The sequence below is a fragment of the Oncorhynchus kisutch genome, linkage group LG15 (assembly GCF_002021735.2).
Source record: "Oncorhynchus kisutch isolate 150728-3 linkage group LG15, Okis_V2, whole genome shotgun sequence".
NCBI lineage: Eukaryota > Metazoa > Chordata > Actinopteri > Salmoniformes > Salmonidae > Oncorhynchus > Oncorhynchus kisutch.
The window spans coordinates 34,025,646-34,037,092 of NC_034188.2; the positions used below are offsets into that span (position 1 = coordinate 34,025,646).

Sequence of the window (11,447 nt, forward strand, 5' to 3'; positions counted from 1 at the left end):
AAAAGAAGACAGAGAGTGTTTAAAAAAAATGTAAGCTTCTCCAACATAATCCAGGAAGAATCAGGAATTCCCCAAGGCAGCTGTCTAGGCCCATTACTTTTTTCAATCTTTACTAATGAATTGCCACTGGCTTTGAGTAAAGCCAGAGTGTCTATGTATGTGGATGACTCAACACAATAAGTCAGCTACTACAGTGACTGAAATGACTGCAACACTTAACAAATAGTTGTAGTTAGTTTCAGAGTGGGTGGCTAGGAATAAGTTATTCCTAAATATTTCAAAAACTAAAAGCATTGTATTTGGGAAAAATAATTCACTAAACCCTAAACCTCAACTAAATCTTGTAATAAATAATGTTGAACTTGAGCAAGTTGAGGTGACTAAAATGCTTGAAGTTACCCTGGATTGTAAATGGTCATGGTCAAAACAACAGTAGCTAAGATGGGGAGAAGTATGTCCATAATAAAGCACTGCTCTACCTTCTTAACAGCACTTTCAACAAGGCAGATCCTACAGGCCCTAGTTTTGTCGCACCTGGACTACTGTTCAGTCGTGTGATCAGGTCCCACAAAAAAGGACTTAGGAAAATTGCAATTGGTTCAGAACATGGCAGCACAGCTGGCCCTTGGATGTACACAGAGAGCTAATATTAATAATATGCATGTCAATCTCTCCTGGCTCAAAGTGGAGGAGAGATTGACTTCATCACTACCTGTATTGTTGAATGCACCAAGCTGTCTGTTTGAACTACTGGCGCACAGCTCGGACACCCATGCATACCCCACAAGACATGCCACAAGAGGTCTCTTCACAGTCCACAAGTCTAGAACAGATTATGGAAGGTGCACAGTACTAAATAGAGCCATGACTATGTAGAGCCATGACATAGAGCCATAGACTATTCCACATCAAGTAACTCATGCAGGCAGTACAATTAGATTGAAAAAACAGACAACAACAAAAAACACCTTACGGAACAGTGGGGGCTGTGAAGCAACACAAACATAGGCACAGGCACATGCATACACACACGATAACATACACACTATACACATGGATTTTGTACTGTAGATATGTGGTAGTTCTGGAGTAAGGGCCTGAGGGCACACAGTGTGTTGTGAAATCTGTGAATGTATTGTAATATTTAAAAAATTGTATAAACTGCCTTAAATTTAGCTGGACCCCAGGAAAGGTAGCTAATGGGGTTCCATAATAAATACAAAATAAAAATAGCCTTAAGTATCCTAATACATGAACCGGCAACGTTATCATTATAAATAATAATTTGTTGTTAACTGACTTGCCTAGTTAAATAAAGGTTTACAAAAAATGTTAAATACGCATTCCTTCATGAAGGGCATACATCTTTTTCTCCACGAGGTGGTGCTAATGCTCTAGCCTCTCATAGACGTATTAACTGTTTTCCAGACGTCATATTTCCTCGACACGTTTGGCAGCTGGAGGTGAAATCATAAACTAATACTAGATTTAGCGTTCGGCATTGTAATGTATAGATTTGGGACAGACGTTTAAATATTAGTTTCTGCAAGTGGAACGAAGGTGAGAATGTATTATTTTGTCCGAACTACATGCTATAACTAGCAAATTGCATGTCACTGACTAGCCTTATGACTCGTAGTTCCATTACACAAGAGTCATTGGACGAAGGTGTCTTCTGTACGGGATGTTTTGTTAAGAGCCCGGTCTCTCGGTCCGAACATTTAACTCGCATCGCTTGCGTTGCTGTTTTGGAAGCATGAGGACCTTTATCTTCCATTTCAGCGAGAAACAATTTTCAAAAAACAAAACGTTCAATTGATACACACCTTTTATAATGTTACGTTTCCTACATGGCCATATCTCCATGCTGCAGCCCGTGTTTATGGAAGACAGATGGACCACCTGTGCTTATGAATTAGCTATCTAACATGCTCCAAACACCTGTGTGTACCTGAAGGCCGCCAGAAAGTGTTGTCCATGAAAAAGTGTCAACTGTGATAAAGCTCGTTAAGTGTCTAGTAAGTGTATTTTGATTAGTGTATATGATTGATGTGATAAAAGTAAAACGCTTTGTTTCTAGAACCATGTCGCAATTGAGAATCGATTCACATTAGATAGCTTATGTGCAGTACTAGCCCCACAATGGACTAAAGGAGCCTAACGTTACTCCTTATGATCCAATGACCTTTACATAATGTTTAAAGGTGAATTGGCTCTGGAAACCAAAACAGTCAAATACGCCATCTAAACATGAATCAATTGATTCTCAATTTCTAGAAACATAATTCCCTTTACGTTCATATCACATCAACATAATTTCACAAATGCAAAATAAACATACTGTACACTGTTAACAGTTGCAGCCAAATGTGTTTTTCAGTGACAACACGTTTTTTTTGGCATAGCTCTTTAAAGTTTACACACAGGTAGGTGTTAGGAGACGCAGTTAGGTAATAAGTACAGGTAGTGTATATTTAAGCAAGAAGGCACTGGGGTTGTGGTATATGGCCAATGTACCACTGCTAAGGACTGTTCTTATGCAAGATACATCAAGGTGAGGTCTGATTTAACACGGCTGTCGGCCAATCAGCATTCAGGGCTCGAACCACCTAGTTTATAATTTCGTTAACCCATAATCCATTATATTGACCAGATACTCTAGTTGTCGCTCTAACAATGAAAAGAAACGTCTTCAAAAAGGAAAGGCATTCGGTAGGGGGGACAAGATCAGGTGGTACCATTCTGCCGATGAGAGGGCAGATGTGCGTGTGAACAAAAGGTACAACTTTTTCCGCTATTTTCCACAAACACACATTCGAAATTGGCTATCGTAAACATTCATTAAAGGCTAGCAGTGTGGTTAGGTTTAAAATTGTAGAAATTGGCAGGGTTTATGACTGGCTGTGGGAACCAGTGACAACTGATATAAAGTGGGTACTCTTTTCAGTACACTTGTAACAACCTAATCATTACGAACCTAATACTCGATCAAATATGCCACACGTAGCAAAAAAAACACATTTTTTGTTAACCAAATTCAACACACTTATTGAGCTCTATACCAAAACTCCTTGCTTGGTGAGTGAAAAACATGAAAAAAACACCACCTGCTGGAGAAGGGATTTTGGCCCCAGTTGTCCCTCGCTTCTTCCTCTCTGTTTAACCTAACGTAGCAGGCTTTAAAATATGCCTGAGCAGAGTTCCCACTTCAGCGGAAAAGGAAGCTATGTTGAATTAGCTGTATCCCTGAAAACCGGATGCACCGGTTGTTGGCAACTCCGCTAAGGGAGGTTTTCAATAAACACTAACATAGAGATATGGCTGTGTGGGAATTCACTAACCCTATAAAGGTGTGTATCAATGTAACCTTTTTTTATTGATTATTATTATCAGATAAGACACATAAGGTCCTTATGCTTCCGAAACCGTAACGCAAGTGATGCGTGTTAATGTTCAGACCGAGCGGCGGGCTCTCGACAAAACTCCCCCGTACAGAAGACGCCTTCGTCCAATGACTCTTATGTGTAATGGAACTGAGAGTCATGATCAAGGGCTAGTACAGTACATGATGTACTAGCTACAAAGAGGTTTTAGTTGTAAGATAACCTTGCTGATCTCTTACAACAGCGTTCTTGAGTCGTTCCTATTCCCCTAAAGCAGTGGTTGCAAAATGTTTTATAGCCCGTACCTCTTCAAACATTCAACCTCCAGCTGCGTACCCCCTCTAGCACCAGGGTCAGTGCACTGTCAAATGTATTTTTTTTTTTTACATCATTGTATGCCTGCCACACACACTATATGATCCATTTATTAAACATAAGATTGAGTGTGAGTTTTTGTTACAACCCGGCTCGTGGGATGTGACAAAGAGCTCTTATAGGACCAGGGCACAAATAATAATACAATAATCAATCATTTTGTTCATTATTTAGCCATCTTACATATAAAACCTTATTTGTTCATCGAAAATTGTGAAGAACTCTCCACAGGTTAATGAGAAGGGTGTGCTTGAAAGGATGCACATATCTCTGCAATGTTGTATTGGAGAAAGTCTCAGTCTTAAATCATTTTCCACACACAGTCTGTGCCTGTTTTTTGTTTTCATGCTGGTGAGGGCTGAGAATCCACTCTCACAGGTACATGGTTGCAAAGGGCATCAGTGTCTTAACAGTTCGATTTGCCAAGGCAGGATACTATGAGCACAGCCCAATCAAGAAATCTGCCAGTGGCTTCTAATTAAATTTAATATTTAACAGACAATTTCGATGAGGCTCTCTTGTTCAGATATCGGTAGGTGGATAGCGAATCCAGTTGTTTGTGTCATCCGTTTCGGGAAAGGACCTGCGTAATTGTGCACCCAACTCATTTCGGTGCTTCGCTATATCACAATTTTCATTCGAAAAAATTACACATTTTTCTCCCCAATTTCATGGTATCCAATTGGTAGTTATAGTCTTGTCTCATCGCTGCAACTCTCGTACGGACTTGGAAGAGGCAAAAGTCGAGAGCCATACGTCCTCCGAAACACAACCCAACCAAGCCAAACTGCTTTTTGACACAATGCCCACTTAATCCAGAAACCAGGCGCACCAATGTGTCGGAGGAATGGGTCTCCCAGTCGCGGCTGGCTGCGACAGAGCCTGGACTCGAACCCAGAATCTCTAGTGGCACAGCTATCACTGCGATGCACTCAGGAGGCCTGCTATATCACATTTGACATTGTCCGTAAGCTTGAGTTCATTTGCACACAAAAAATCATACATATAAAACCTGTGTGTTGTCCTTGTGAAAGCAGACAGAGAAGAGCTCCAACTTCTTAATCATAGCCTTAATTTTGTACCGCACATTGAATATAGTATTTCAAACTGCCAAGCATTGGCAGCAAGAGCCTCTCGGTGGATGCTGCAGTTTACCCAAGTGGCGTCGGGAGCAACTGCTTGCATGCGAGTTCCCCCTCCACTATGTCTTCCTGTCATTGCTTTTGCGCCAGCAGTACAGACACCAACACATCTTGACCACCAAAGTCCATTTGATGACACAAAGCTGTCCAGTACTTTCAAAATATGCTCTCCTGTTTTCCAGTGGTTTGCAGAAGAGGATGTCTTCCTTAATTGACCACCCTATAAACGTTAACGGACATATACCAGGAGCTGTGCCAGGCCCGCCACGTCTGTTGACTCTTCCAGCTATAACGCATACAATTCACTGGCTTATATGTTAATTGTTTCAAAACATCTCCTGCCATGTCACTGATGCATCATGAAACAGTGTTGTTTGATGAAGACATTGTCTGTATAGTTTTTTTCTACCTTTTCCCCCAGCATTGTCCCAACCATATCCGTGGCAGCAGGAAGAATTAAGTCCTCCACAATAACATGGGGCTTGTCTGTCCTAGCCACTCTGTAGTTCACCATATAAGATGCTTCTAGCCTCTTCTTATTAATGGTATTTGTTGCTTTTATACATGTCTTACCACTCAAAACTCAAATTAATTCTTGATCAAAAAACTCCCGTGGCTTATTTTCCAAATTGGCATGTTTTGTTTTTAAATGTCTGCGCAAGAGTGAAGGTTTCATCATTTGTGAATTAGTACTTTTGCACATATAACACACTGTGGCTGAGGAAAGGCACTACTCCCAATATAAGTGAACCCCAAATCAATGTAGTTCTCATCATATTTGTGCCTCTTCGGTGGTCCAACGTCCCCGTCTGTTCGGTGCTTTCCCGGGTAAGGGGGAAGTAGCTCTTCAGCTGCATCAGATTCACAACTGTCAGTGTCCATGCTAGCTGGGCTAACAACAAATGTAGAAATACTGATGCTAGTATTGGATGTGCTCGTGGAAGCAGAACGACTTGTCGTCGACAGGTGGTACTACCAGTAGAGCTGGTATGTGTCTCTATGGACGTGGGCCTTACTTTTTTTTCAAATACATTTTCAAGCAAACGGAATGAGCAGCAACTGCATTTTGGCTACATAATAGTTAGTGGAAATCCCGCGAGGTAACGGTTAAGGTGATTGGATGTTAATTATTTGACGAGACTACCTGTATTTGACATTGAGTTGTTATTTCGCTGAGCACTAGATGGTTTAATTTTATTTTTGGCAGTGGGACGAGGATACTCGGGCGAGAAAAAAACCTTACCCAAATGTATAGATGGCATTCCGTACCCCAGTTTGGGAATACCTGCCCTAAAGTAATGGAAAACTTACTGCAAAGCGAAAAAGTTCCAATGTCCATTGACCTTGTTGCCTGTGTAGCTAGCTAGCTAGGTGGCGTGTATGTCTCCCTTACAGAAGGGCCAGTCATTGCTGCTAGCTAGGCTAAATCAAAATGTGCCAATGGTGATTGATTTACATACTATTGTGCAACTTATTTTGCCCATGCCTACGTCTTAAAAATGGTCCTCTCCTCTACAGATTTGTGACAATGCTGTGTCTGAAGATGACCATGAACATGAGACCTGGCTCACTGTGGATATTACATCAAATCAGCCACCTGTCACCCAGACCTCCCATTCGAAGCATCTCCCACGCTCCCTTTGCCTGTGACCACCACAAAACATACCGCAGCCACGTCCCTCTTCCGGTAGCCACATTACCACGCCTCCGTCTTAGTCTGCCTCTCAAATCAACTTTATGCTTTCAGCCATGTAGACCAGCATCTACAACCAGTGGTACGGGCTGGTATGAGAGCCTAGCAGACTCTACTCCTGTCCATCTGACTGAGCAGCTACTGATCTCTGTCCATCAGACCACAGGTCTACCATGGTGGGCCAGTATCGTATGCACCACTGTGGCCCTGAGGACAGTTGTCACACTGCCACTTGGAGCCTACCAGGCGGTCATCATAGCAAAGGTCTGTGTTGCATCAAGAACCAAGCATTATATTGTAGTGTTTTTTTTCTTTTTCTTTCAGCCCACACTGGTCCTAACGGGCAGAGTTGAGATTGAGAAGCCCTTGGGTGTGCATCTCTATAGTCTAAAGTCAAGTGGCATTCTTCCTTGTCTTATTTCCTTCGTCTGCACAGATGTGCAAGAAACTGGCAAGTTGAAAGCGAATATCCAGGAAGCGTCGACCATTGGTTTCACCTATTTTGTAAATCCATATGGGTGCAGGTCAAGGAAAAGAGATGAGGAAGCTACGTTAGACTGTTGAGATGCACCACTGGAGTAATGTATAATTTGCTTAACAATTTGATATGTAAATGTACAGAAACAGGATTTGAAGTTCTCATCCATATTGTTGTGTGAAACAAGTGGGCTGTGGAACATGATATAGTCACAATGGGAAGATGTTCTCTGCTGCTTATTCACTATTGCACTTGAAACTTGAAGATGTTTACACACATTCTGGGGGACTACAACAGGCAATTTAAAGTCAGCCAATGTTTCTCTGTGACTGTGCAAACATTGCTAAGCCCTTGGCCTTTATTAAGCATTCTTTCCCACTCCCCCTCAGCTGTCGGTTGTTTCTTTTTCCATTTTTTTTCCCCCCCAGTGTTGTCGTCCTACCTTTCTTCCCCTCCCCAGTGCTGCGCTCTCTCCCACTGTGTGAGAGCAAGGGTCAGCATATCGCTCCCACAGGCCTCACACACGCACACACAGCAGCATTCTACTCAACCCTATGAATGTCCTCCATGATGAGTCATCATGAGAAAAACAGCTTTTTGACTTTGATATTTGGCTGTAATACATCAAGGTCCCGGACTGTTGGAGGACTTTGAGAACTTGATTTTAAAAAAGGAGCAAGTCGGGTTGAATGTTTTGTTGTCATAACTCAGAGAGTGGTCCTTCGTGACCAGGCTCCCTGGCCAGCCTGATTCCCTCTACGACCCATGTCCAGTTTTGGGTTACTAATGTGGGCTGTGTAATTTAGAACTTTTGGCTACATTTCAGGGGGAGTCCATGTTGAATCAAAGTTAACCCCCATGCTCCTCTTTGCCTCCAGCTAGGTTGAAGCCCTGCAAGTGGAGATAGCGGAGCTGGCTAAGAGGCTGCGCTACGATATCTCGGTGCGAGCCAAAGAGAAGGGCTGGACGGAAAAACACTGCCGGTGAATAATTGACCTTTGACCTGGGCTCCTGGAGGGCTTCCTCTGGGAGCTTGGCACCAACTCCGAAACCACAGTCTATAAATATTAACCAAAACACAACACACTTCCATGCAGTTTGAGATTTTCTTCAAAGAAAAGGGCTCTCTTGGTCTTATCTGTCAATGTAATGGTGTATGACAGTTAACTTTTTAGAACTTCTATGGGAAAGTTCCATGTTGTTCAACTGATATTACACTGTATCAGGTTTCCAAAGTCAGCTATGAGGTTTTAAAAGTAGTGACTTTAAAAATGGAACTTCCTTAATGGCCTGACATTTGGGTTCCTTTTGTGTCCCATTAGATACCAATTCAAGAAGAACCTGAAGAGGATAGTGTCTGAGCTGTACGTGAGGGATAACTGCCACCCCTTCAAGGCCAGTCTGCTGGTATGGGTGCAGCTGCCCATGTGGGTATGCCTCTCCCTGGCCCTGCGTAACCTGAGCCTGGGGGTGTCTGATGCTGCGACCGGTAAACCTCCACACTCACCACGGACTTGAATCACAATCGTCTGTTGTATCTTCTACAAGCTACATAATCACATTTATTTTGCATTAAGTTTAGAATGGAATATTTCATATGATTTTTGTTTTCAGCGTTGCAGACAGAGCTGGCAGTAGGGGGAACTCTATGGTTCTCCGACCTGACATTGCCTGACTCTACCTGGATCATGCCTGTCTCTCTGGGCCTCATCAACCTGCTCATCACAGAGGTGAGGCCCTGGTCGAACTAACACCCGGCTTGAGCAACACCTCCATTCCATTACATACAATAGGGAAACCTTTTAGATGAAAGCTTTGATCCACCTAGTATTCAGAACCTGTGGCAGTTTTTACAAGAGGACACTCCTCACCTAACACGCTTTCAGATAGACCTGTGTTCAACTCACAATAGATTTCAGGGGGTGGAGTGGAGTGTCAGGTTTTGGTGTAATGAAATACTCAAATGTAGGCTAGGACAGAACATACTATCGTAGATTATCTACTGGGACGCAAAAAAGATAGTGATGTGAGTTGCTCGCTTGGTTCGGACTAGTTTTGTGATAGTCACATCTGTTTTTGATTTAAAGGGATACTTCAGGATTTTGGCCATGAAGCCCTTTATCTACTTCCCCAGAGTCAGATGAACTCGTGGATACCATTTGTATGTCTCGGTGTCCAGCAAGAAGGAAGTTGCTGACTAGCATTAGTGCAATGACGAAGTCTATGGTAACTGCTAATAGATCCAGATCTAGTCATTGCGCTAACACTAGTTAGCATTGGCTTGCGAAACTACCTAACTTCCTTCATACTGGATGCAGAAACATAAAAATGGTCCCCATGAGTTAATCTGACTATGGGGAAGTAGCAATGAGAATGTCGAGATTTTCACCGCGAATGTTTCCCTTCAGTCTAGTTTATTTGTGTTGTCAGGTATTTGCTCTGCGGAGGATGGAAGCGTCCAAGTTCCAGAAGTATGTGACCAACTTTATCAGAGGGATCTCTCTGTTGATGATACCCATAGCTGCCACCGTGCCCTCCGTAAGTCTGTGTGTGTGTGTGTGTCTGCATGCTTGTATGTGTCAGCACACGCAACCACAAACCATTTGTCCTTCAACAACATGTCCTCACAAAAGCTGTTAAACATGCCACATCACTTTCCCCCTGTAAATGAAGACAGCTAGCACATTTCACTAGCCATCCCTATGGCAACACCCTCCCACTAGCGCTGAAACAAAAGACTTCAGCCACACCTCTGTCTCCCTCTTGCCCAGACAGGCATAACCTCCATTGCCCCGTGCGCCTATCCACCCATCACATTACATAAGGGATGGATGAGACGAACACTTTGTTTAGGAGGCCACCTAAATGGTGATAGCAGAAAAAACACTGAGGATGTTTTCTCCCCGACTTTGGTGATAGTTCCACCAAGTCCACAGACCCATGCACAGGACGTCCCGCTTATCTGGGACACTGTGCAAAAGACACATACACACTCTGTACACTCTACAGTTGGGCAGATGTTGCCACAGACAAACCCTGTTTGTCCCTGAAGACCCCCATCTGGCTTTGAAAGCCCTCTCTTGTTCCTATCTTTCCCAGATACACTGATGCAGCCTCCCAATCTAGCCCCCCCCTCAATCTGATTCGATAATCTGGAGCGTAATTTTTGTTGTGTCTCCCTCGGAGCACCATCGTAGTTGCATAATAAACTGCCGAAGAGGAACCCAAAACGCACTGGTCCACGTGAGAGTAGGCCTTGTGAAATGCTGCAAAGGGAGACTGAAAAAAATCAGAAGCTCTTCACGATCTTTGGTTTAGTTAGATATATTTTAGCAAGGTGATGTTTGGTAATGCTTTTCCAGATATAATTATGAAGGGCTAACCGTATTATTACATTTTACGGCTTTGCTTATTTGTCTCTGCTGAACGCTCTCTTTCTCCCTTCCTCTTTCTTCCCCAGTCCATGGCTCTGTACTGGCTAAGCTCCAGTTGTGTGGGACTGGGCCACAACCTGCTCCTGCGCTCGCCTCGCTTCCGGAGGCTGTGCCGCATCCCCCCCACGCGCTCTGACTCGGACACGCCTTACAGGGACATCGCTTCTTCCTTTGTCTCCAAATACATCAAGTGAAAGAGGTTTTCCATCTGATAGTAGAGAAAGAGACTGTAGCCCCCAATCATGTCAATGCCATAGCCCCTTCCCCTGATTCAGTCAATCTTCATGATGAGTTGAAGAATTACGTGTGTTAGCGCTGGGTTGGAACAAACACCTGCACTGTACACCATGTATCTCTCCAGGACCAGGGTTGGTGACCACTAAGATCTAGAGTGGACCACGGTCCATCAGAGAGAATCAGACCTTGTGGACATGGAGTATCCAACACGTCCATATCTGACAAACCAAGTCAGTGTCAAGATCTGTTTGTGACTGGTATATACTGTAGCATGTACATGCAGGTTTACTTTGAAAGGTAACCACTCCCTGTTCTACCCAGGATAACTTGGTGTTGTGATTGAAGACTAACTGGCAAATGACATGCAAGAAATGTACGTATTTAAGATAACGACCACAGTCATGGATGATCAATGGATACTACATTTGTACTTTGAACTTCCAGTGTAAATTGCATGAAAGGTGTGTTATTTTGTGAATTTTATGATCCAGAAATTGATGACATCAGATGTGCTCAAAGTTGAAGTAATTGAGTTAAGTTACATCAGTAAAATAAAACATTTTGTATTAACTGTGGCATTTGGTTAATTGCAAAGTAAGTAAATGTATAATGGGGACTTAGACCTTAACTTCGATGGAGACATGGAAATCAAAGATGGAGTTTAGGGGCGTGGTTGATCTTCAACAAAATCGCTGATAACTGTGC

General features: G+C 43.0%; 1 protein-coding gene across 2 annotated transcripts; it reads left to right on the forward strand.

The window, feature by feature from the left end:
- Window positions 1-1,377: 1,377 nt before the first annotated feature.
- On the forward strand, window positions 1,378-11,312 carry LOC109905217 (cytochrome c oxidase assembly protein COX18, mitochondrial). Of its 2 annotated transcripts, none has more exons than XM_020502476.2 (7): window positions 1,378-1,560; window positions 6,419-6,857; window positions 7,954-8,054; window positions 8,394-8,560; window positions 8,686-8,801; window positions 9,502-9,609; window positions 10,532-11,312. In XM_020502476.2, exons 2-7 carry the CDS (start codon window positions 6,429-6,431, stop codon window positions 10,697-10,699), a joined length of 1,089 nt encoding a protein of 362 aa, XP_020358065.1. In that variant the 5' UTR covers window positions 1,378-1,560; window positions 6,419-6,428; the 3' UTR covers window positions 10,700-11,312. The 2 variants fall into 2 exon arrangements, with proteins under 2 accessions (XP_020358065.1, XP_020358066.1); XM_020502477.2 differs by lacking the exon at window positions 1,378-1,560 and adding an exon at window positions 5,756-6,012.
- Window positions 11,313-11,447: the final 135 nt, after the last annotated feature.